Source organism: Cucurbita maxima, unplaced genomic scaffold (genome assembly GCF_002738345.1).
Source record: "Cucurbita maxima cultivar Rimu unplaced genomic scaffold, Cmax_1.0 Cma_Scf00021, whole genome shotgun sequence".
NCBI classification, from domain to species: Eukaryota; Viridiplantae; Streptophyta; class Magnoliopsida; order Cucurbitales; family Cucurbitaceae; genus Cucurbita; species Cucurbita maxima.
In genome coordinates, this window is record NW_019272037.1 from 3,045,549 (window position 1) to 3,069,598 (window position 24,050).

Sequence of the window (24,050 nt, forward strand, 5' to 3'; positions counted from 1 at the left end):
AGTCTTGTTTAAAAGCTTGATTGTCGTCTCTTTACATAGACACGGCAGAAAGTTGTATCAGGCCTCTGTTTCGGCGGAGATGGAGGCGGCGCCACTTCTGGGCGACAGCAGCAGCGGAGGAGACTATGCTCCGGCGAGGAACTTTGAGCAGTTCAAGCATGTCGTGTGGAGTGAGACGGTGAAGACTTGGACCATCTCCGGTCCGGTCATTTTTCAGATCGTTTGTCAATATGGAACCAACTCTGTTACCAATATCTTTGTGGGTCAACTCGGGGAGCTTGAGCTCTCTGGAGTTTCCATTGCCATCTCTGTGATTGCCACTTTCGCTTTCGGTTTCATGGTTTGTATTTTCTCTCTCAATCCCCATTGATTGAAAAGCTAGATTCTGATGTGGGTGTTTAAAAATTGTTCACAGTTTGGAATGGGAAGTGCAACAGAAACACTGTGCGGCCAAGCATTTGGGGCTGGACAAATCCACATGCTGGGTGTGTATATGCAGAGATCATGGGTCATAATGTTCGTATGTGCCTTAATAATCACACCAGTCTATGTCTTTGCCACTCCCATTTTGAAGCTTTTGGGGCAACAAGATGATGTCGCAGAACTGGCTGGGAATTTCTCTCTGCTCATACTCCCACAGCTGTTCTCCTTTGTGTTGGCTTTTCCAACCCAGAAGTTTCTGCAGGCACAGAGCAAAGTGTGGGCGTTGGCCTGGATTGGCTTTGGGGCTCTTCTGGCTCATGTTTTCATGTTGTGGCTGTTCATTTTTGAGTTCGGTTGGAGCACCACTGGGGCTGGTCTGGCTTTGAACATCTCTGGGTGGGGGCTTTCCATTGCTCAAGTAATTTATGTGATGGGTTGGTGTAGAGATGCTTGGCAGGGATTCTCTTGGTTGGCTTTTAAGGACTTGTGGGGATTTGTTAAGCTCTCGTTTTCCTCTGCTATTATGTTCTGCTTGGAGATTTGGTACATGAGTAGTATCATTGTTCTTGCTGGCCACCTTCCAAATGCTGTCATTTCTGTTGATTCACTCTCCATTTGGTAAGTAGATGGTTCTTTGGATGTTTGCGTGGTTATGTTCTTTGTTTTTTCATGGATCTCAAGTTTTGGGTTGTTTCAGCATGAACTTGAACGGATGGGAAAATATCATTTTCATTGGAATCAATGTCGCCATGAGGTAATGAATGATCTTGAACTATTTTAAATCTTTTAGATCTTCTTCGGTTCATCTCAAGTTCATGAAACTTTTCTTTAGATCTCTTAAATGACATCATACCAATAGAGATGTGTAATAGTCTAAACCCACCAGATATTGTCATCTTTAGTCATTCCCTTCAGCTTCTCCAAACATGTCTTTCATAGTTAAACAACGGAACCAATACTCATCCAAATATTGTCTTCCTTGGGCTTTCCCTCTCAGGCTTCCCTTATGAGCTTCCCAATATGTGTATGCTAGGAAGAGGTTTTCACATCCTTATAAGAAATGCTTCCTTTCCTCCCCAACCGATAGGAGATCTCACAATCCACCCCCTTCGGGTCTCAGCCTTCTCGCTGCCACATCGCCCGATGTCTGGCTCTGATTCAGGTGTGGTATTCAAATGGTATCAAATGGCTCTGATCAAGATGTGGAATCCTCACTGACATTCAAATGGTATCAAAGCCAGACACCGAGCGGTGTGCCAGCGAGAACGTTGGGCCTCTAAAAGGGGTGGATTGAGAGATTCCACATCGTTTGGAGAGGGAAACGAAGCATTCTTTATAAGGGTGTGGAAATCTCTCCCTAATAGACACGTTTTAAAAACTTTGAAGGAAAGCCTGAAAGGAAAAATCCAAAGAAGACAACATCTACCGGCGGTGGGTTTGGGATGTTACGATATCATTCTTTAGATCTGTCCAAAAATTGTTTGAAAAGCTTTAATCTTTCATAATATTCATTTATCAGAATCTGAGAGAGGATCCATTTTAGGCCCATTTCTTATACTGCACGTATGTTCTTCTGCTGTTTGTTTCCAGTGTTAGGGTCTCCAATGAACTTGGAAAGGCACGGCCTCGAGCTGCGAAGTACTCGGTCTATGTGACAATCGCAGAATCTCTTATTCTGGGGCTTCTTTTTATGGTGCTGATATTCTTTGTAAAGGATCATTTTGCTGTCATCTTTACAAGCAGTGTAGCTGTGCAGAAATATGTTGCCAAATTAGCCTATCTTCTTGGCATAACCATGGTTCTCAACAGTGTCCAACCAGTAATATCAGGTGAACTAATAATCTCTCTATATATAAATATGTTAGTGAAGAAGTGGTTTTGAATGAGCCTTTACAATCCTCTGGGACTTCCTTGTTCAGGTGTGGCCATTGGAGCTGGATGGCAAGCATTGGTGGCTTACATAAACTTAGGCTGCTACTACATTTTTGGTCTCCCTCTCGGGATTGTCTTAGGTTACGTAGCAAAGTTTGGAGTGAAGGTATGTCAAAGAAAAGTAGCCAATCAAGATCGAGTGTAAGAGTGGCTTCTTAATCTAACACTTTTGGTTGGATGCAGGGGCTTTGGAGCGGAATGATAGCCGGGATAGCAATGCAGACGATTCTGCTGCTGCTTGTTCTGTACAAAACCAACTGGAATAAAGAGGTAGGAGAAACCAAATGTTTTACTTTTTCTTTTTCTTTTCTTTTCTTTTCTTTTTTTTTTTTTTTTTTTTTTTTTTTTTTTTTTTTTTTTTTTTTTTTTTTTTTTTTTTTTGTTTTTTGGGTGTTGTAGGGAAGGAAGGAAGGTCGGAGCAGTTTTAATGGCGAATTGTTGAATGATTATTGCAGGTGGAGGAAACTTCAGGAAGGATGCAGAAATGGACTGGACAGGACATTGGAACAGAGAGGAGAGCTGAAAGCTAAAAGAAGTGCCATTGGGGATGTCTCCATCCACAACTGCTGCAACCTTTGTTTTTCTTTCTTTTTTCTGTGTTTTTGGCTGAGCACTTCTTCATTTCGTTTTTAAGTTGTAGGGGTTGTAAAAAACTCGGCAATTTCTGATCTTGACACAAATAATATGGGTTAGGTTGGAATGTTTAGATTGATTTTTAAGTGTTTAGTTTTTCAGATACAACCCAAAAAGACCCTAAATGAGATTTAATTGCATATAAATTGAACAAACCAATTTGGATAGATTAGATTCATCTTTTCTTTGGTTGAAATGAATCGATTTCTATTTATTAAGAAAAAAAATTCACACATAATCTTAATTACTTTTCTAAAGATAAAAAAAATCAAAAAATTATTTAACATAGTTTTTTCTTTCCATAAAGTAATGATGCATTCTCAAGTCAATATATGAAACTAGAATATATGTTTTCCGTGCTATTGTCTTAATACATCATCCACTAATTTTTCAAGTAAATGACTAAAAACCATATCTCCACATTTGCCAATTTCAATTCTTAATTTTGAAATGGCACGTGTGGGATTGAATGGGGACATATACCTTCTTGACAAACTTCCAATCTATCATATCCTAGCGAATGTCACTTAACTACAAGAAAAGGGTTGCCTAGTCTAGATGAAGTTTTATCTTCCATTATTTCGTTCAGTTCATGAAATTTAATGCCCAGGAAGCTTCAAAATATCTCTGCTCCTCGAGGAATTTTAAAACAAAAGGCCCTAAGTCTTGATTCTAAGTAACAATGTTATTCTTTACCCCCCAAAAAAAGCACCTCAAAATATCTCAATCCAACGAAGCGTACAAATATCAGAACTCCCAGCAAATAGATTACGAAATAGAAAACCAGGAATTTGAACAACTAGCAAAAAGCACCGAAGATGGATTTAATTAATATAAAATCATGCTGGTAAGTGAATAACACAACGTAAACACTTCCCTTCCTTCATGAGACTGAAAGCTTGGTTGATATCTTCAAAGGATATGTTGTGTGTGATGTACTCGTCAATTTGAATTTCCTGCATATGAGATTTTGTCAAGCGTCACATCTATAAGCTCTGTATCCAAGAATGATCCGAATATGCATACCATGCTTGTGATTTAAGAGGGAAATGCTAAAGCGCATTGAAGCAGGAAGTATCAGATTCAATCGTTAAACATAAAGCTTTTATTACCTTCTTGGTATACATGTCTACCAATGAGGGGAGATCAGATTTTGGTCTCCATCCGCCAAAAAGGGATCCTTTTAATGTTCTCCCACTAAGAAATACTCCATAGTGGGCTGTTAGTTCTGGATTCACTTTTGGGACACCTAATGTAACAGTCAAACCCCAACCCTGAACCAAGATGTTGAAAGAAATTAATCAGCTTTATGGAAGAAACTTCATCAAATAAATGCAGAGCAAAACAACACTAACTTGACAACAGGACTGCAATGCAGTAGTTATCATTCCTGTGTCACCTATACATTCAAATGCATAATCAGCCCCGCCATCAGTAATTCGATTCACGACCTACGAGAAATAAACGAAGATTAGATGAAAATTCACAAAGAAACCCATTTGAATTTTTATCATCGAGATTTTGGACAGTTGTTAGGTTGTAGAGAGTAATACCTGTTGAATGGATTCATTGCACTCCTTCGGATTAACAAAATGAGTGATCCCAAAAGTTTTGGCTGCAAGAATGGAATTATTTCCTTTGTCAACACAGTTTCTAAAAAAAATTATGAAAAGAAAATTTCGTTCTCAAAGAAGAATGAAGTACCTATTTCACCCTTTTCAGGATTAATATCAACGCCAATTATTTGCGATGCACCCCTAACTTTGGCACCTTGTGCAACCTTTTGGTAAGACAGAAAAAAGATTAATCAATTCGTTTCCAAATTTGCCAGAGGTCACTACAGAGATATTCACAAAACATAATACTTACAGATAGACCTACAGTCCCAAGACCATATATCACCACAGTTGAACCTTCAGATATATCAGCGACATTCCAAGCAGCACCCAACCCTAAAGAAAGCACATTTTATAAGTAACATCCCCTAGACTGTTGAGCAGAACATTGCTTCAATTCAATAATTAAAAAGAAAAATAAATCTCTTCAATTCAAGCATAAATTAGTTGAAATCTACAGGATAGTTTAGTAACACGATAGGTGGGTTCAGACAAAGGGGAGAATGAAAAGGTAAGACAAAAATTAGTCTGATTTACAGTCCATATTTCAACTTAAATTCAAAGAAGACCATATAAGTACGCTAATAAAGTAGCTAAGGATGAATCTCAAAGAAGACCATATAAGTATGCTAATAAAGTAGCTAAGGATGAATCTTACTCCTTTTTAACTGATCACATAAAAGAATCAATAAGCCATTGTAGACATGCAAGTTTCAGTTCACTACCTTCCACATGCGTTGCATTACTTTCTTAATATACATACTTTTTCTTACTTCTTGTATTCTATTCTGAATATATACATAGTTATGAACGACAAGATGTGATATGATTTATCCAAACCCTTCGACCACATTGAAGAAATCAAACGAAAGAATTCAACTAAGCATGCAAGTATACCTGCAGCCACTCCACAACTTAAAAGACATATTTTCTCAAGAGGTACAGCCAAGCTGACTTTGACAGCACACCCTGAGTGCACCACGGCATATTCACTGAAACTTGAAACCGCACAATAATGATAAACTGGTTTGTCTTTGATAGAGAATCGGGTCTTCTGATCACTATGCATTACACCTCTCCTCTCTAGTCCCAAAACTTGGCACATATTGCTTTTACCTGATGTGCACTGCCTACATGTTTTGCATTCTCCAGTGAATAGTGTAAGCACGTGATCACCTTCACTGAATTCAGTCACTCCAGGACCAACACTCTCAACAATACTGAAAAATAAAATGGAAGATCATTATTTTCCAATGAGATGAAACTGAATCGCTGCTTTACATTTCAACACTGAAAAATAAAGAAGTTACCCTGATGCTTCATGGCCAAAAATGCGAGGAAAAATAGCCTACAAAAGCAACAAGTAATTATTTCAGAAGGTTCAAATCTTCGTCTTCATCATGAAACATAATGCAAAGACTCCATAATTTCCTTTCGCTGGCCTTTACAAGCTTATACCAACAAAAGGTAAACAACGTGTTACAAGATTACAAGCTGGTAGAACAAAATTCAATAGAAGCTAAAAAGTTCAAGTTCATATAATGCGATTTTACAAAAGAAAAAAAAAACGGCTTGATGAGAAAAATATAAAGTATATTTCAATCCACGATTTGTATTGATTTCTTCGTTCGCTAATAAAAGGTTGACCTCCATCGCTATTATCAAACGAGATTACTGCAAGTTTTGTATGTACGTCCTGAGCTCAAACAAAACTTTGAACAATAATGGATCTGGCTATCCAATTTTTACAGAACATAAAATCAATCGCAGGACTCAAATGATGTATAATTAGCATTTACATAATCAATCACATTGTTCTACTTATCAACGAAATATTAATTGACATCGGTCAACGACGATCCATCCGCATAAATTGCGAAAATAAAAATTCATTTCATCTAGAATGGAAGTAAGAACCTGAGTTTCCCACGCAGAGAAATCACTGCGACACAAAGAAGTGCAGACAACTTTAATTCTGATCTCCATAGGTTGAGGAGGACTCACTTGCACCTCCTCAATCACCAATGGCTCTCCAGGTCCCCAAGCGACCGCGGCTTCAATCGAATTACGAAAAATGAGATACAAGTAATTTAGGAAGCTGAGGATGGTAGAATACAAGAAAGAAATCCAGAAGTATTACCTTTGCAAGTAAGAACCGCAGGGGAAGAAGACGACATCCCGGTGAGATTGAAGCGCAAGAAAAATACTGATTCGGAGGGAATTCTTCCAGCGGAGTCTGGGAAGAATTGTATTGAGTCGCCTTGAACAGGCGAAGGAGCTGCGAGTTTCTATCATTCGCCTTTGGTGGTAGGTGCGGTTGGTGGAGATGGAGGGGGGCGTCGGGCTCACAAGCAAGCACCACCAAACCTTTTTCCTTTTTTATTTTTATATATTATTATTCTCTAAACTTTAATTTAATCTATTTTATTTTCTTTAATGGTTTAAATAATAATAATATTTTCAGAAACTCAAAATTTACTGTATAATAAAAAAATGGCTAAATTAAAACAATGACTTTAATCGTTGCACTAAATATTTAAAAGTTTTAATAATAACTTGAAATTTTAAAAAAAAAATCTAAAAAACACATTTAAATTTTCAAAAATAAATTTTAAATTTTTCGCGAACATTTTTATAAATTTAGCTTTAAAAAATTATAACAAATATTAATGTATATTTTTTTAAAAAAAATAAATTTAAAATTTATTAAAAGTACAATCGCAAAATTTGACTAAAATGATATTTTAATTAAAAAACTAATTTTTACCTTAAAAAAGTTTTCTTTTTGTTCTTTTTCTAATTTGATTTCGAAAAAAAATACAAAAGAAAATGCAATTTGTGGAGTTGTTGCGGCTGGATCTTGTCGGCTGTGTGTCATTGGTACTTGCTACTCAAAAATATTTTTCAAATCATAATTGTTTCATCGAATATATTTATTAATTTGGTCTAATTAGACCACTTAGGTTCAATTTGGTCCAAAAATAGGTTCATTGAATTTTGGCAAGTCCAAAACCCAATTGATTACGTTCCAAGACCATTGAAAACCGACCTTTTGATTGGGTTCAAAACACTCTCAAGCTCCATCTTTTGAGTGAAGTGCGCTTCTAAAAGAGATAATCAGATGATCAAGTGTTAGAGTCATGTCAAACCCATATAAATCGACATAAACTTAAATTCACTTCACAAACTAAATTTTTATAGAAATCTCGACATTGATTCGATTTGGCTCGTCTTTTATAGCCAAAACTCTATTAAGGTATAAAATTTAGACGTTTTATTTTTTTTTTTTCACCAATACCCTTTTGTAAAACATAATGATTTCTAGAATCAAAAGTTAACCTAAAATCACTACTTTCAAAATTTGTCCTCTCATTAAATACACGATGATATAGACATCGAAATTCGTAACGAAAGAAAAGAAAGGAAGAACATAATAATCACAAAAAATGAACAAAGAGACAACATAGCCACCATTTTCGTTTCTCCTTGTCACGCCATGCTCCCAATTCACGCTATCAAACCCAAATTTTTTTCTTTTTTTCTTTTTCAAAATGACAACCAATCATAATATTTGAATTATTTTTGCATTAATATATATATATATATATATAAATGTGCCATTTTAAAATACTATTTGGAAATCTAGTTGCATCTTCTAGTCCTATCTTGAATTACCACCAAACCCTTTCCCTTTGGGAACCTATAGGATATTTATTTATTTATTTTTAATAATGAAAATTTATAAAATTTAAAAGAAAAAACAAAAATACCCATAAGTGGACCTTATAAAACCTCGCTATCAAGATTCATTTATTAACACCAAAGGGACCACATTCAACCCATTAAAGGAAAAATTACTTACAATACTTTTATAGCATACAATGGACCTTCTTCTTCTATACTCATCCTATATAATATTTAGTATTAAAAAATAATATATCGAGTTTATCAAATTTAATTATGGTCGTTACTTTCCTAACTTAAAACACAGTTGCATGCAGCAAGTCTCGAACAATGTATTAAAATATCTAATTTCGGTGTAATTCATTCTTTAATAGTTAAAAAAAAAAAATAGTCATGTCACATCAAGATGGAGTGGGGGTGAAAGGAAAACACAGCCGTATTAATTGTATTTTTTATAGTAAAAAAATATTTAATTTTGTTTTTTTTTTTTTAATTTATAAACATAGCCATGAAATTCTCTTTTTGGGGGGAAAGGATGGAAACAAGATAGGGATTTATTATTATGTGTGTTGGGCGGTGGCTTTTTCAGTCTGTCCATTGGCTGTCAAAAATTAAATAAATAAATATATGTGTATATATAAAAACAAAACTTTAAGATTATATCAAATAAAAAATTTAATTTATCAAAATTCGATTAAATAATTAAAAAAAAGGGTTTTGAAGTTTTCACACGGGGAATAAATAAATAAATAAATAATATTTTTAGGTGGAAGATTTAGATGGGTTTTGTTAGGTTAAAAAGAACCTAAAAAATTGCATACAATGAACTTTGATGAGCCATGAACTTGAGTCACCCAAATTCGCATCTATATAACCCCATCCTCCACCCTAAACCCACACCCCAACCCCAAACCCAACCCCAACCACTTGTTTATGGTGTTTTTTTGGTTTGCTTCCACTGCCTTCCAAAAGGAGTAGGGAGTTGAATGCAGCCAAGGATGACTTGCCGGCGGTTCAACTCGCCGCCGCCGTCAATGTGGGGCGCGGCGGCAAGTCGTCCTTGGCTACCTTGGGTTCTCTTCTTCTTCTGCAAGGCCCATGGAAGCTGCGAGTGGCCGCCAGCAGCAGCAGCAGCAGCACAAAATCACTTCGGGTGGGGAGATATGAAGATTTATCCTTTATTATTTTATATCGGTACGTAATTATTGTGTTTTATTACGTCATATTGTTTGGTTTTTTTGTGTGTTTTGGTTGTGTCACATGCTTGTCATTTTCAATGGGTTTTGCATCCATATTTGATAAGGTCGACCACCTATGCACCACTCCTTTAGATTAGCTTCATTTAATATAAATAAATAAATATCATTCAATTTATTTATTTTTTGTCTTATACGGAGAGGTGAGAGATGTCCACTCTTAACCATTCTGCTCGCACCGTTAGCGTCTAACTTATAAAGTAATCAGAGTGATGCAACAAAATCGTGGTGGACTCATAACCCACGATCTCAAGATCAAAACTTAATTTTGATATCATTGATAATAACTCAAGCCACTGCTAACCGATATTGTTCTTATTAAGCATTTCCTTTGGACTTCCCTTGGTTTTAATATTGAAAGGTTTCCACCAAATGCTTTCTTTCCCTCCCTAATCCATGTGATCTCACAATACAAACTCTTCTCGGACACTAGTTTCTCTCTCCAATATATATATATATATATATATATTTTTTTTTTTTACATAAAAAAAATAAAAGAATCAAATTAAATTTTTATTTACATCCCAAAGGCATTCAAGAATTATCTCCCCCAATATCCAAAGTACCAAACAAACGAGGGCAATTATAAACAGAGCAAAAGGATTGCAGAACCAACAAGCCCAAAACCATGAGCGTAGCCATCAACGCCAGAATCCTCCACGAACTGTAAACATATTTCTTAATCGCCCTACTCGCCTTCACTTTCGGCCTCCCTTTATAGTACTTGTTCACGCCATTGATGGCCTCGTCCAGCTCTTTTGCGGCGCTCAATCCCATAGAACTGTTCGTCATTATCCCATTGAAAAGGACTGCAACCTCCTCATCTTTCTTCATCCCATTCATCACCACGATCTCTGCGTCTTTGAGTATCTTGACATCCTCGGCGGTGTCGATCAAGCTGTTCATTAGATGCATGTAGCGACTGAAAGCCAAGAAATCCGGCATCGCCATGGCTTCGTATGCAACCAAATTTCGTAGGATTACTTCTGAATTTGCTCCCAGTTTGATCACTGGGAGGAACAACGTCACGCTTTCTGCCTCGAATTTTATTGTTTTAATGCTTGCGCTTTGTTTGAAGCTGACCCCTGAAAAATTCATCAACACCCAATTCACAAATATAGATTTTCGATTAATAATCACCAATTGTCTAATGAAAATGTATTCTATAGAGCTTCTTTTGAGACCTATGAAGTCTTCGAACAGCCTCACCTTAATTGACCCTTGAACAAAGTACACCATTTATTTGATACTTGAGTGAGATCTCGAACAACCTTACCTTAATTGACCATCAAACAAAGTACACCATTTATTCGACAATTGAGTCACTTTTGACTACACTTTCGAAGGTATAACTTCTTTGTTCAATATTTAAGAATACATGACTTTAATGTCATGTTAAGAATCCCATGATATGATATTGAAATTTTCTCCTAACAATTCACCCCACCACATTTTGTTCTTACCGGTGTCGAAAAGTTGGGAGGCTGTCGGAATCTTGATGCCGGCTTCCATTAAGGGCGTCTTGTCTTCTATCAAGATTTCGACTCTGTTTCTGTCGGGATTTTCTTCCATGGATGAAACCAAGCCGCCGACAATCGGCAGCAGGTCCAACAAACGTCCAATAAATTCAAAAACTTTCTTAGAACCCCTCAATATTTTGAAGCAATCCAACATCCAATTCCAAGGATACGACCACAAATAATTACCCTTCAAAGATCTCGAATGTTGGATATTCCCAGGCTGCTCCTTAGGGCCGTCGTCTTCGCCGGAGCATTCCAAATTCTCCGGCAAAATCAAGCGGTACAAAATATCCAAAACATGCGCACAATCAATGACACCACGACGACCCACCGTCAGATTCAAAGGGGAAATTTCAATGCAAAAACCCACCAAAACAGAGGCAAGCAAATCATCGGATTCAGTCGCCTCACATTGAATCGCCGCCGCGAAAATCTCTCTCAAAACGAACAACGGAATCTGATTCTCGAGCTTCACAATGTCCCGCACAACAGCATCATTACTCAATCTCTTGCACCTCGAAACAGTAATGAATTTGTTAAGAGGACGGAGAAGATCATGGTTTTGGACTTGTGAATAAAGAAGCTCGAGCAAGAACAGAGCATCGATGGCCATAATGAGAGCCAGAGTATCAGCATCAAGATCCAAACGGCGGTGGTATGAGCCGCGAATATGAAGGTCAAGCTGGGACAGCCGACACACAAAGGATTGAAATTCAATTTGGTGTCTAATTTGATTGGCAATCATAAGTTTATAACGCTCCATATTATCATAAAGTTCTTGAGAGAAATGATGGTAAGGACCTAAAGCCAAGAACTGCGGGGTATAATGTTGTGGCTTTGCGGCGCTGAGGAATTTTGGGACAATGAAGATCGAGGAAGAGATGTCGGATTTGGGGTTTTTGAGGTGTTTATAGATGATGTCGTTAATGTAAACGACCCATCTTCTTTCGCCGGATTTTGATCTGAGAATTGAAGGTGAGGAAGAACAGGGGCTGCCTTCATCCAATGGTTTCATTGCGTTGTTCATGTGTTGATAATGGAACATGAACGACTGCGGATGAACCCCCACCGGTTTATATGCTTTTTGAAGATCTTACATCAATTGACATAATCATTGGAGTGATTATAAGGTTTTTGTTTGGATTAAGATTGGATGTTAACATTATTTTATTTCGTAGATATCCACGTTTTTTTTTCCTTTTCTTGAAGAACACCATGTTTATGTTCTTAGTTTAGAAAACACACATTGAATGTACGATCAAACAACGACCACCAGCCCACTTGACTTTCTTTATTCCTCTTTCAACCAATCAAAATCTAACGAGCTAACTCAACTCAATCAAACCCTATAATCGTTAACCTCATAGTTTGTAAAACAATTTTCACGTCCTTGTAAATAATGTTCGAGACCTCAGAATCCACTCCCTCGAGGGGCCATTCGTTTCCTTCTCTAACTGACGTTAAATCTCACAATCTACCACTTACGAACTAGCGTCCTCGTCCACTCCCTTGAGAGTCAACATACTCATTGGCATACAACTGGCTCTAATACCATTTGTAATAGGTCAAACTTACTGTTAATAGATATAATCTATTTTAACTTATTTCATATAGTCTTTTATCTGTCCTAGGGTGTTAAGGATAGACTCCACACCCTGATAATAATTGGATAATAAATATTATAATCCGATGCAACTAGATACTCTAAAAAAAACATAGAATATTAGCTTCAAAATTAATCTTATCCACATTGTCATTTTCCTTAATTATTGAAAATAATTTCGTGAAAATTTCTATGATAAGTGACAGAGATAATTTTATTATTGCCATTTTCTTGGATCCAATATTTCCACTTTCCAACCTGATTATTATTATTATTTATTATTTTCGGAAATAACAGGAACAAGAAAATATTGTTATTTTAATTATTTATAAATGTAAATTTGTTGTATGGTCTTTTAGCAATGTATTATTATTTTATAATTAAGGGTAACCATTTTTCCACTATAATTTTATAAAATGTAGATTAAAAAATCATTTGTCTACGTAGACATTTACTTGTGAATAAATTAATTCATTAAAAATGTGTTTATATCATTTATTTATTTATTAATATTAGGTAATAAAGAAGTCAAATTAACTTGCGTTCACGACTCAACAAATTAAACCCCAAACGTTATGACGACTTTTGTTTGACCTAGTTGGTGGTGGTTTTGTCAGTCGCCGGCCGCCGTTGGTCAGCTGTTTCCGGCCGTTATTACTATTAATTAACAAAAATTTTACTTTTTTTAAAAAAATGGTCAAGATTGTCAACTACAATATTCAGAGACACTAAAGACATATGCGATTGGGGGCTAATAAACTCAATAATATTAATTATTAAATTAACAAATTTTGTGTATATCATTTACAAAAATGATTAAATTTAATAAATAAATAAAATTCCAAAGCAACTAAATTTTGGGAAGGACTTTTAATTTATGAATGACGTCACTAATTTGACTTTTTCTTTTTTAATAAATTTTTTATATTTTGTTTTTCAGCTTAAAAACTTTTCTTAAACGTGCAATTTGGAAATACAAATGGAAAGAAAATGAATCCCAAATAAATATTATTTTTTAATTTATTAAAAATAAATAGATGATAATTGACTTTGTATGAAATCGAACTTCATACCTTAAAAATGTTCATTCCACTAATCTGATTAATGATCAAATTATAAGCTTAGTAGCTTTAACTTTCACGTTTGTTTATTTAATTCATGAATTTTTAGAACATTTTAATAAACCACAGACTTTCAATATGTCATAAGAAAATATTGAAATCATTAAATATGGATCATCTTTAGTGTGACATACCATATTGAATGTAGGGAGTAATTAGTGTCAGCAAGGATACTGACCCTAAAGGAAGGTAGATTGTTGAATTGTAAGTTTCCACGTTGGTGAGAGAGGGGAACGAAGAGTATGGTATAAAAATCTCTCCTTAATAATCCGGGGTTTCAAAATCTTGAATGGAAGCTCGAAAAAGAAAAAGATTTTATATTCATCCATATTAAAGAGATAAAATTTAAATGGAAGATCAAGCTACACAAATTGATCTTATCAAACATATACTAATGTAATGACTTTATACACAGAGAGCATTTGCATAATGGGAATTTGATGGGTTAATAGTTAATGCATGGGAATGCAAGTTCGGGAATCAAGGAGGCCATTTGCAACGCCACAATAGGCTTTAATAGCAGAAGGGGAGCTCTGGCCTTTCTCAGTGCTGTAGAAACGAAGGTAATCTTGATGATCAAACGCCTTAAACTGCTGCGGATGTTTGTCGTCCACCAATTCTTTTGGAATCTGAACAATCCCATCGTTGAACGAAAACAGCCCCACTGAGTATCTCTCTCTGTTTCCACTCATCGTCACTCTGTGCGGCGCCGAATATATCCTCCCATTGCTCCACGCCTGTCCCAACAACCCCACAATTCTTTGTAAGTTTCTGATGGGTTATTGCTAATTGTAATGGAATTTGAAGTTATTGGGAACTTACAAAGAAGGCATCTCCAGCCATGACGATGAATGATCTGGCAGAAGATTGAGCAGAAGGAGGCTGATATTCAACCCATCTGTTGTCTCTGGTCTTAATGTGTAACCCATTTACTGAATTCTGATGAAGAATGGTGAGGAAGCTCTTGTCGGTGTGGGGGAAAGCTCCCAAGTTCATCTCGTTCCGATGTGGGACTCTGTATTTGATCATCCGGAGAAGATATTTGGTGGATTGGGTGTGAGAAAGGAAGAGGCTTTTGAGGCCGTAGCTCTCGAACACCATCTTCTTCACCGTCTGCTCCAATTGGGACACCAATTCTGCGTAGGATTTGAGGTTTCCACTGCAAAATAGTATGAGGGTTAGCTCTGAAAGTGGGAAATAAAGGCAGAATGAATGAAGGGAAGAAAGTTACCAGAACAGAGGGTTTGGCCGGGAGGGCCACATGAGGTTGGAGAAAGATTGGATGTTGGAGGGAAGAAGAGGGTCTTCAATGCCCATGCTCTCATGGATAGGCATCAATGGGTTCTGCCCGAAGTAGCCATGGAAAGGCTTCTGAGACACATTCTGAACCTTCCTCTCCAATGGAACTTCGAACACCTCCTTCATGGCTTCCATCATCTTCACAGAACTCGCCTCCATTGAAACGCTGTCGCACAACGCTACAAAGCACCCATATTCTTCAAGTGCTTCCCGGACCTTCTCCCTCGTCGAACCCCACTTCCTCCCTCCGCTCTGCACATTGTGTGAACTAAATCTCACAACTGGAATCTCACCCGCCATTGATGAACACTAAAACTCAGCTCTGTTAAGTGTTTGTTGTCTGTGTTTTTGGCTTGGAAAATGTGGCACTAAAACACCCTTTTTATAACCCAAATTTTGAAAGTGGCATCTGTTTTTGTTGTTCTTAATGTAACGCTGGGCGGGGTTAGTGATTTGACTTGGAAGAAGAGAATTATAATTAATCAATTACCGACCACGCATTTTTCAAACATTTTTCTAATCATAATCTTTGTCAAACTATTAAACAACATGTTTCAGAATTCTGGTTTACTCCTTGGCACACCGTTTTTCAGCCGTCTTCTTTAATTTTTAATTAGTCTTTAATTAAACTCAAATTCTGAATTAACCCAATTTATAATTTGATTCTCTTATTCAAAACAATCTAAGAATTGATTAATTATTAAATACTTTTCTAATTTAATAAAGATAAAAAGACTATATTCTAATATGAATTTGGGTAACGAATTAACGTTCATGTATCCATGGAACCGTATCTAATGAACATAATTTTTATGTCACCGACCGCAAGATTTTGTGGAAAAGTGGCTTTCAAGATAAGCTATTGGCAATGAATCGTGTTGGGTTTTGGAGCCGTTTCAAAATGTCAATTTCCCCATTTTTTTTTTTAATAAATATTATTATTGACTTTAGAGAGGAATGATTTTTATATTAATAAATATTATATTATCTTTTATCTTAAAATGTTACCGATATAATGAATATATTTCAACCCATAAAACAAAAAGAAAATGAAAGACGAAGACAAAATAAATATAATTAAAATCGTGTGACATCAGATTTTCAATAGAATATATTTAAAAAAAAATTAATAAAAATACAGTGTGACATCACGTGTCAATTAGTAATTAATAGAATATTGATGGCATAGAGCAATATGCTACCTTCAAACTTTTGAAACAAAAATACTAATAAATTCAAAATAGTGATGCAATTTTCTTTTTCTTTTTAATTATAATTATTTAATTTTATATTAGAATTAATTTAATTTTGAAAAAAGTACCATAAAATATAATATAATAAACAAATAATTGAGTGGTCAAATATTGTTACATTTACATATTAGATGGTAGCATTAAATAGTTTACATTATTTTATAAATGAAGAAGGACATTATTTTTTAAAACTAATATATAGTTGAAATTTTGGATGCAGACTTTATGAAAAGGACATTATACCACACAAATACCTGAAAGAGTGCTCTTCATTTTTGAGTCACAAACCAAAGTATATATATATGTTTAATACTGACTATATTAATGAAGGGTTATAGATACATATATAATTTGTTTTAAATCGAAGGGTTTTCTTTTTAAAAAAATAATAATATTGATAAGATCTTCGACGTAATTATTAGGGGCATGCTTTACCATTGAACTAATAGCCCGTCGTTATCTTGAAGCTTCAAATTTGAATGGATTCGTCTTTTTTTAGCTCACTAATGAGTATATGCTTGCAAATTTATCCTCTAAATTTTAATTTTATTTATAAATCCATCCATCATTATAAAAGTGAAATTGGCCCATAAATTAAAAAAATGCAATCCTTATTGACTTTTAAGCTTATATTAGCTATGCATCAAATGCCACGTATCGCAAATAAAATAATATCACAAGTGTAATGCAAAGGTGGTTTGTATTATTTATATTATATACAATAATGTTTGTTTAAATTATTTTTGAAAATTCAACACATTTATGATTACATAGGGTTCCATATGCCCATTAAATGTTCCATTAAAGCATTTAAAATAGATAAGAATGTGACCGTTTTCTGGGGAAATTGTTGTGTTAGTTAATATGACACATGTAAATTATAACTGAATTATACTTGTGTTAGTTAATATTCCAACTTATTCGATATATATATATATATTATAATAAAACAAATAAGATTATCTTAATAAAGTTCGTGTTTTTATTCTAATTCAATCCAACATCCATCGCCTAAATTCCTTCTTAGATTATCTTAAACTAGAAAGTCAAACACGGGGATTAAGATGTAAGCAAAAGAATTATGGGTTAACTACAGAATTTGAGTTTAATTAAAGACTAATTAAAAATTAAAGAAGACGGCTGAAAAACGGTGTGCCAAGGAGTAAACCAGAATTCTGAAACATGTTGTTTAATAGTTTGACAAAGATTATGATTAGAAAAATGTTTGAAAAATGCGTGGTCGGTAATTGATTAATTATAATTCTCTTCTTCCAAGTCAAATCACTAACCCCGCCCAGCGTTACATTAAGAACAACAAAAACAGATGCCACTTTCAAAATTTGGGTTATAAAAAGGGTGTTTTAGTGCCACATTTTCCAAGCCAAAAACACAGACAACAAACACTTAACAGAGCTGAGTTTTAGTGTTCATCAATGGCGGGTGAGATTCCAGTTGTGAGATTTAGTTCACACAATGTGCAGAGCGGAGGGAGGAAGTGGGGTTCGACGAGGGAGAAGGTCCGGGAAGCACTTGAAGAATATGGGTGCTTTGTAGCGTTGTGCGACAGCGTTTCAATGGAGGCGAGTTCTGTGAAGATGATGGAAGCCATGAAGGAGGTGTTCGAAGTTCCATTGGAGAGGAAGGTTCAGAATGTGTCTCAGAAGCCTTTCCATGGCTACTTCGGGCAGAACCCATTGATGCCTATCCATGAGAGCATGGGCATTGAAGACCCTCTTCTTCCCTCCAACATCCAATCTTTCTCCAACCTCATGTGGCCCTCCCGGCCAAACCCTCTGTTCTGGTAACTTTCTTCCCTTCATTCATTCTGCCTTTATTTCCCACTTTCAGAGCTAACCCTCATACTATTTTGCAGTGGAAACCTCAAATCCTACGCAGAATTGGTGTCCCAATTGGAGCAGACGGTGAAGAAGATGGTGTTCGAGAGCTACGGCCTCAAAAGCCTCTTCCTTTCTCACACCCAATCCACCAAATATCTTCTCCGGATGATCAAATACAGAGTCCCACATCGGAACGAGATGAACTTGGGAGCTTTCCCCCACACCGACAAGAGCTTCCTCACCATTCTTCATCAGAATTCAGTAAATGGGTTACACATTAAGACCAGAGACAACAGATGGGTTGAATATCAGCCTCCTTCTGCTCAATCTTCTGCCAGATCATTCATCGTCATGGCTGGAGATGCCTTCTTTGTAAGTTCCCAATAACTTCAAATTCCATTACAATTAGCAATAACCCATCAGAAACTTACAAAGAATTGTGGGGTTGTTGGGACAGGCGTGGAGCAATGGGAGGATATATTCGGCGCCGCACAGAGTGACGATGAGTGGAAACAGAGAGAGATACTCAGTGGGGCTGTTTTCGTTCAACGATGGGATTGTTCAGATTCCAAAAGAATTGGTGGACGACAAACATCCGCAGCAGTTTAAGGCGTTTGATCATCAAGATTACCTTCGTTTCTACAGCACTGAGAAAGGCCAGAGCTCCCCTTCTGCTATTAAAGCCTATTGTGGCGTTGCAAATGGCCTCCTTGATTCCCGAACTTGCATTCCCATGCATTAACTATTAACCCATCAAATTCCCATTATGCAAATGCTCTCTGTGTATAAAGTCATTACATTAGTATATGTTTGATAAGATCAAATTGTGTAGCTTGATCTTCTATTTGACAAGAAATTGGCTAACGTGTAGTTTTGATTGCTTTTAGCGCAAGCAACGTAAATGTGAGCTAAGAGAGATTGTTTCGAGTATATGAGTGAGATTGGGACATTGTGTGCTTGGGCGTTGACAAAGGGTTTCTCGACGAATCACCCCGACAAACCTCCACCAACAACTTTTTTCATCAAGAGAGACTTTGCTTACAATGTTCTTACTTTTCAATACTTTTCAGCATCAGAAAAAATTTATGTTCTTATAGTGTTTATGAACCGCTCAAGCCTACCGCTAGTAAATATTGTTATCTTTGGAGAGGTTTCTACACCTTTATAAAAGAATGTTTCGTTCCCCTTTAACTGATATGTGATCTCACCGTTCAAGAAAATTTGGTTGCTTCAAGTAAAACACTTTCATATAAAAACCAATAGTCTTACTATGAATGACTTAAGATTCTAACATAAAACTTCTTTTATATGCAGTATGAAACTGCACCAAAACAGGCAAACTCTTTGTCATATTAACATGGAATGAACTCGATATACCGTTACGAACCACGCCTTTACCTCCTACTCATCCTCGTTGTAGTACGGTTAGCAACGTAACTTCTTAAAGAAGGGGACTGAGTGAGGCCATCTGGGGCAACTGTTGTGTTCACAATACCATTTTTCTGCTGCATTCTTCTCCTTGCTATGTATCCTCTGATCCAGGGAGTCACATCTTCATTAATCTTGATCATTACGACAAAGATGAGACGGTAGATCACTATCATGCTAAAAAGGACGCTGAGGTTCACCCATTTTGATCGGTTCAAGTCAATTTGAAACACGACTCGTAGGATGTACTCGCCTGGTAGCTTCGGAAGCATTGGCGACTGATTATCGAATGTCAAGCCTAGTAGATCATTCTGGTACTGACCCTGAATATACATAGTGTTTATATATTAATCAATCATGAAGCCTCGTCTTAAGAACAGTGTTTGTTTGTTTATTGTTTTACCTGCAAAGCCCAGAAATGGAAGCTGATATACGACATTGGATAGCGCCAAAATGGCTTCGGGATGTCGTTCGGTAGCCTAAAGTAACCAGAAACCAGCATGAAAATACCCTGCCATTGATCATACAGCAAACATAAGAAGAAGAAATCGAAACTATTACACGACACGACATGAACATACCTGAATTCCAGCACCAATGATAATGCCCATCAGGAAGTTAGGGACAACACTAGCAATTGCCATCATCAAGCTTTCGACGACAGTGACGCTAGCGTAAAGACACAGCACGAAGAACAAGTAATGCTCGAAACCAGGATGAAGACGAACCATGAAGTAACAAATAGTTCCAGAAAGGAAGGTGATTAGTATCAGGAATGGCATGGCTGAGATTGTATTACTAATCACAAATGAACCAACGCCATAATGACCATTCAATCTCTCCCTATGGAACACCTGGGGGAAACAAATCATGCTCAAAACTTGAATCATTCTCATTTTCAATGTGTTTAACAATGGAATTTTACCTTCATATCCTCTGCGAACGACGGGAACCCTCCAATCGACATGAACGTAACAAAGCCAAACACGAACGATGCACAAGATCCTCTTGCCTAAACCATATAACAGATCAAGATACATGAACTTGTGAGTATTAAACAATGAACTCAGGCGTTTGGATGGTCTTATAAAGTGCACCACAGAGTAAACAAAATCAAATACCAGAATGGAATTGTAGCCAGTTCCAACGTTGAGGTAGATGGTTCCAATGCAGATGGTTACAACAACATAAATCACAAGCCTGAGCCAATAATATCCGAAGTCCCTCGACATGTTGACGAACGAACGCTTCGTCAACGTAAACGCCTGCATAAAGAAACTAGCCTGACTGCCTCCCAAATCTAGCACGGTTCCTTTCTGCAACACAAAGAACTTTCAGGAACATTCCAACTGAACAATCATTCGGCAGTGGATTATAGTAGCCAGTAGAAGTCTTACAAATTTCGACATCTCCTCGACCTTTTCTTTCGCTGCATAACACTGTTGTGATGAACGATAGAAGTCGATAAGAGTTCGAATCGCTTCGGCCGTGCTGATTTGCTCCAATGGATCATCACTAGATTCAAACTGAATGGAGGAAATAGAAAAGGGATTAAGAATCAGCATTGAGTAAAAGGGAAATGAACTACAAAACGTAGAGTAACTCAAAAGGTTATACCCTTAATTTCATAGAACCTTTGAGAGTGGCCTTGACTTTATCAAAGTCTGAATTGATGCATCTAAGAAAATGGTCAGAAGGGTTCCTCAAAGCAGGGCAAGGAAAGCCAGCTTGAGCAAAGAACTACACAGTTCAAGAATTCAATATCAAAACCTCCAACAATGGCGGAACACCTTAGCTCTGTAGCTCGCATTAGATCAAAAATGGAATAACTCTCACCTCATAAGCCTCTGAAACTAGACCAAAATACACAGTTTTGCCTCCAGAAAGCAAGTAAAGTTGATCAAACAGCTCAAAAACCTCACTACTTGGCTGGTGAATTGAGGCGATCACTGTTCTTCCATCCCTCGATAAAGCTCTCAGCGTTTGAGTAACAAAGAATGCAGAAGCACTGCGGAAATCACCGAAAGAATTGAATTAAGAAATCAATGGTGATTTGATTTCTAGCTTTAGGGTTTCCACATACCTGTCTAATCCACTGGTGGGTTCGTCGAGGAAGAGCAATCGAGGTCTCATGAGAATTTCAATGGCGATACTAACCCGCCGCTTCTCGCCGCCGCTGATTCCACGCAAATGCCAGTTCCCAATGACCGTGTCGGCGCAATCTTGAAGACCCATCTCGATAATAGTGCTCTCTATCAGAGCTCGTTTCTGCTCCCATGGCATTTTATCGGGGAGACGAAGCCTAGCCGAATAAGCTATCGTCTCCCTCACCGTCAGTGTGCCGATTAAATTATCATCTTGAGTCACGTAAGCCTGAGAGACAAGAAAAACCAAATAATTCTTTCAGTTTTTGTGTTTGTTTCCCAAGACGGAAAAAATGGGAAAAAGACAAGAAAAGCAATACCCAGCCGTCTTTTATTCAGCTGAAAGCAACAATGTTCATAAACCCATCCACCCACTTAAGAAACTCCACGTAATTCTAACTCAATTTTAGTGCATTAAAATCAATATATTACCTCAAACTACCACGAAATGAATGAATTCTTGCACGCCCTTCAAAAACCCTTTTCTAAAATTCAATTTTAATCATGTTTATGGGAAATGATCACCCAAAAAATCCAGAGATTATGAAAAGAGCCATTAGTATAGCAGAGCAGAGTAAAACAGAGTAGAACAGAGCAAAACAGACGAGAACAGACCGCAGCGCCGAAGGAGAGCTTAGTTTTGCGCCCATTGAGGAGAATAGTACCAGAGAGGAAGGCATTAGAAGCGAGACGGCTCGAAAGAGCATCGAGAAGAGTAGATTTTCCAGAACCAGAAGGCCCCATTAAAGCAGTGAAAGTTCCAGGCTCTGCATAACCAGTCAATCCTTCCAAAACTTTCTGAACTTCTCCATTGCTTAAACTCACCATCACCGTCAGATCCTTCCATGTCAATCTCGCAGAAACCCCCCCAACAATCTCCGTTTTCGCCTTCTCTCGCCATAGCGTCTCACTCAAAGGGCTCAAACCAATCCCCGCCGCCCCATTCCCCGTCGATTTGCTCGCCTCAATCTCCATCTCCGCCGCAGTCGCCACTCCCAATTCCTCCAACACCCCACTGTTTTCCTCCGCTTCCCCACCCAAAAAAAGTGTATAAATATATGAAAGAAAGAAATTGGTGAAATGGGTATCGTGTGACTAAGACCGAGAAGAATCAGAGAAGATAAAAGGGAAAGCCCATGCAAAAGGAGCCTGAAAGAACAGAAAATTGCGAATCGTATGAGCGATGAAACGTTCAGTGGAATGAGAATTTTGGGAGAGATTGAAGGGAAGAAAGAAGGAGAAGCCATATTTCTAATCCGTAATTAATGGGAACTGGTAGATGTTGGTAGGAGCATTGAATGCTAAGGCCGACAGCTTGCTCTACCTTCCATGGCGGAATAGTGACCTTTCTCTTTAAATTGTTCTCCTCTGTTCGTTCTAACTCATCCACATGCATCGATATGAACAGAAACCAAACTTTCTCGCTTTTTATGCAAAATTTCTCTTCGGAAAATTAATGCCAATAAATCTAAATCAATTTTTTTTTGCATATTTAAAGAGTCAACCGCCATTTAATAGCAGTTAGTTTGGTTGCAGAGGAAGGAGATGGGCCTCGCAGTCTGTCAGCCTCGCCACGCACACCCCAACCGACTATTAATTCATCGCCTCTTAAAAACCTTAGCCGCTCTGCATTCAAATTCAACCCCTTGGCCCCTCCCATACACACTACCCTACCCTATCTTAGTAATCACACCTTTCTACACTAATATTATCTGCTTTCGTGACTTTGTTCTAGACTTTTTCGAGAGGCCTCATATGATATGTACTTCTTACTTATAAATTCATGATCATCCACTAATCAGTCAATATGGGACTCCTTCAAACAATCCTCAACAATTCTCGTATTCGACAAACTACACCATAGAGACTCCACTAAGATCTATAAAGCCCTCCAACAGTCTCTCCTTAATCAAGACTCGACAAAATACACCATTTATTCGATACTATAGTCACTTTTGACTACACCTTCGAAGCTCACAACTTCTTCGTTCGACATTTGAAAATTTTATTGATATGGTTAAGATAAAGGCATGACTATGATACAATGCTAGGAATCTTAACTTTATATAGTAGTATGATATTGTCTATTGAATATAATCTGTCATGCCTTTGCTATCAGAGTCTTTTATTATTACAATTTTTATTTTAAAAGCACTCCCATATTTCTTTTATTATTATTATTATTATTATTATTATTATTATTATTATTATTATTGCAGAGTGTTTTAAAAAAATGAAATTTAACAAATTTCAATAAATGTTTCATTTATTGGTATTTTTAATTTTTGATAATCACTATA

The 24,050-nt window shown here is 36.9% G+C and overlaps 6 protein-coding genes across 7 annotated transcripts; 2 read left to right on the top strand and 4 right to left on the bottom strand.

Moving 5' to 3' along the window:
- The first annotated feature begins 18 nt into the window (after positions 1-18).
- On the top strand, positions 19-3,081 carry LOC111495634 (protein DETOXIFICATION 35-like). 2 transcript variants are annotated; one of them, XM_023145750.1, is made up of 7 exons: positions 19-340; positions 416-1,041; positions 1,121-1,177; positions 2,014-2,252; positions 2,343-2,461; positions 2,539-2,654; positions 2,731-3,081. In XM_023145750.1, exons 1-7 carry the CDS (start codon positions 80-82, stop codon positions 2,795-2,797), a joined length of 1,485 nt encoding a protein of 494 aa, XP_023001518.1. In that variant the 5' UTR covers positions 19-79; the 3' UTR covers positions 2,798-3,081. The 2 variants fall into 2 exon arrangements, with proteins under 2 accessions (XP_023001518.1, XP_023001519.1); XM_023145751.1 differs by having other exon boundaries at positions 80-340; positions 2,539-2,625; positions 2,811-3,081.
- A 573-nt stretch (positions 3,082-3,654) lies between these two features.
- Positions 3,655-6,944, bottom strand: LOC111495637 (alcohol dehydrogenase-like 6). Its single transcript, XM_023145754.1, has 10 exons — positions 6,745-6,944; positions 6,522-6,658; positions 5,915-5,952; positions 5,502-5,824; positions 4,858-4,940; positions 4,693-4,768; positions 4,542-4,603; positions 4,344-4,439; positions 4,101-4,262; positions 3,655-3,944 (listed from the first exon to the last, which is right to left on the bottom strand). Exons 1-10 carry the CDS (start codon positions 6,779-6,781, stop codon positions 3,828-3,830), a joined length of 1,131 nt encoding a protein of 376 aa, XP_023001522.1. The 5' UTR covers positions 6,782-6,944; the 3' UTR covers positions 3,655-3,827.
- A 3,112-nt stretch (positions 6,945-10,056) lies between these two features.
- LOC111495266 (putative UPF0481 protein At3g02645) lies at positions 10,057-12,313 on the bottom strand. The gene is made up of 2 exons (XM_023145230.1): positions 11,008-12,313; positions 10,057-10,629 (listed from the first exon to the last, which is right to left on the bottom strand). Exons 1-2 carry the CDS (start codon positions 12,107-12,109, stop codon positions 10,079-10,081), a joined length of 1,653 nt encoding a protein of 550 aa, XP_023000998.1. The 5' UTR covers positions 12,110-12,313; the 3' UTR covers positions 10,057-10,078.
- Positions 12,314-14,209: 1,896 nt separating this feature from the next.
- LOC111495249 (probable 2-oxoglutarate-dependent dioxygenase AOP1) lies at positions 14,210-15,471 on the bottom strand. The gene is made up of 3 exons (XM_023145200.1): positions 15,020-15,471; positions 14,611-14,947; positions 14,210-14,525 (listed from the first exon to the last, which is right to left on the bottom strand). Exons 1-3 carry the CDS (start codon positions 15,385-15,387, stop codon positions 14,241-14,243), a joined length of 990 nt encoding a protein of 329 aa, XP_023000968.1. The 5' UTR covers positions 15,388-15,471; the 3' UTR covers positions 14,210-14,240.
- Positions 15,472-17,670: 2,199 nt separating this feature from the next.
- Positions 17,671-18,951, top strand: LOC111495326 (probable 2-oxoglutarate-dependent dioxygenase AOP1). Its single transcript, XM_023145304.1, has 3 exons — positions 17,671-18,141; positions 18,214-18,550; positions 18,636-18,951. Exons 1-3 carry the CDS (start codon positions 17,774-17,776, stop codon positions 18,918-18,920), a joined length of 990 nt encoding a protein of 329 aa, XP_023001072.1. The 5' UTR covers positions 17,671-17,773; the 3' UTR covers positions 18,921-18,951.
- Positions 18,952-19,401: 450 nt separating this feature from the next.
- Positions 19,402-22,725, bottom strand: LOC111495325 (ABC transporter G family member 11). Its single transcript, XM_023145303.1, has 10 exons — positions 22,366-22,725; positions 21,690-21,979; positions 21,443-21,614; positions 21,224-21,346; positions 21,004-21,132; positions 20,728-20,922; positions 20,532-20,618; positions 20,188-20,460; positions 20,010-20,117; positions 19,402-19,929 (listed from the first exon to the last, which is right to left on the bottom strand). Exons 1-10 carry the CDS (start codon positions 22,723-22,725, stop codon positions 19,573-19,575), a joined length of 2,094 nt encoding a protein of 697 aa, XP_023001071.1. The 3' UTR covers positions 19,402-19,572.
- Between the last annotated feature and the right edge of the window lie 1,325 nt (positions 22,726-24,050).

Coding starts and splice junctions, on each gene's coding strand:
- LOC111495266 (XM_023145230.1), bottom strand. CDS start 12,109: ATGTTCCATTATCAACACATGAACAACGCAATGAAACCATTGGATGAA. Junction 10,630..11,007: donor CTCCCAACTTTTCGACACCG/GTAAGAACAAAA, acceptor TGAATTTTTCAG/GGGTCAGCTTCAAACAAAGC.
- LOC111495634 (XM_023145750.1), top strand. CDS start 80: ATGGAGGCGGCGCCACTTCTGGGCGACAGCAGCAGCGGAGGAGACTAT. Junction 2,253..2,342: donor TGTCCAACCAGTAATATCAG/GTGAACTAATAA, acceptor TTCCTTGTTCAG/GTGTGGCCATTGGAGCTGGA. Junction 2,462..2,538: donor TAGCAAAGTTTGGAGTGAAG/GTATGTCAAAGA, acceptor GGTTGGATGCAG/GGGCTTTGGAGCGGAATGAT.
- LOC111495249 (XM_023145200.1), bottom strand. CDS start 15,387: ATGGCGGGTGAGATTCCAGTTGTGAGATTTAGTTCACACAATGTGCAG. Junction 14,948..15,019: donor CGGCCAAACCCTCTGTTCTG/GTAACTTTCTTC, acceptor ACTATTTTGCAG/TGGAAACCTCAAATCCTACG. Junction 14,526..14,610: donor TGGCTGGAGATGCCTTCTTT/GTAAGTTCCCAA, acceptor TTGTTGGGACAG/GCGTGGAGCAATGGGAGGAT.
- LOC111495325 (XM_023145303.1), bottom strand. CDS start 22,725: ATGGAGATTGAGGCGAGCAAATCGACGGGGAATGGGGCGGCGGGGATT. Junction 21,980..22,365: donor AGCTCTCCTTCGGCGCTGCG/GTCTGTTCTCGT, acceptor CTTGTCTCTCAG/GCTTACGTGACTCAAGATGA. Junction 20,923..21,003: donor TCGAGGAGATGTCGAAATTT/GTAAGACTTCTA, acceptor TTTGTGTTGCAG/AAAGGAACCGTGCTAGATTT.
- LOC111495326 (XM_023145304.1), top strand. CDS start 17,774: ATGGCGGGTGAGATTCCAGTTGTGAGATTTAGTTCACACAATGTGCAG. Junction 18,142..18,213: donor CGGCCAAACCCTCTGTTCTG/GTAACTTTCTTC, acceptor ACTATTTTGCAG/TGGAAACCTCAAATCCTACG. Junction 18,551..18,635: donor TGGCTGGAGATGCCTTCTTT/GTAAGTTCCCAA, acceptor TTGTTGGGACAG/GCGTGGAGCAATGGGAGGAT.
- LOC111495637 (XM_023145754.1), bottom strand. CDS start 6,781: ATGTCGTCTTCTTCCCCTGCGGTTCTTACTTGCAAAG. Junction 6,659..6,744: donor TGCGGTTCTTACTTGCAAAG/GTAATACTTCTG, acceptor ATTCGATTGAAG/CCGCGGTCGCTTGGGGACCT. Junction 4,769..4,857: donor TTGGGACTGTAGGTCTATCT/GTAAGTATTATG, acceptor TCTTACCAAAAG/GTTGCACAAGGTGCCAAAGT.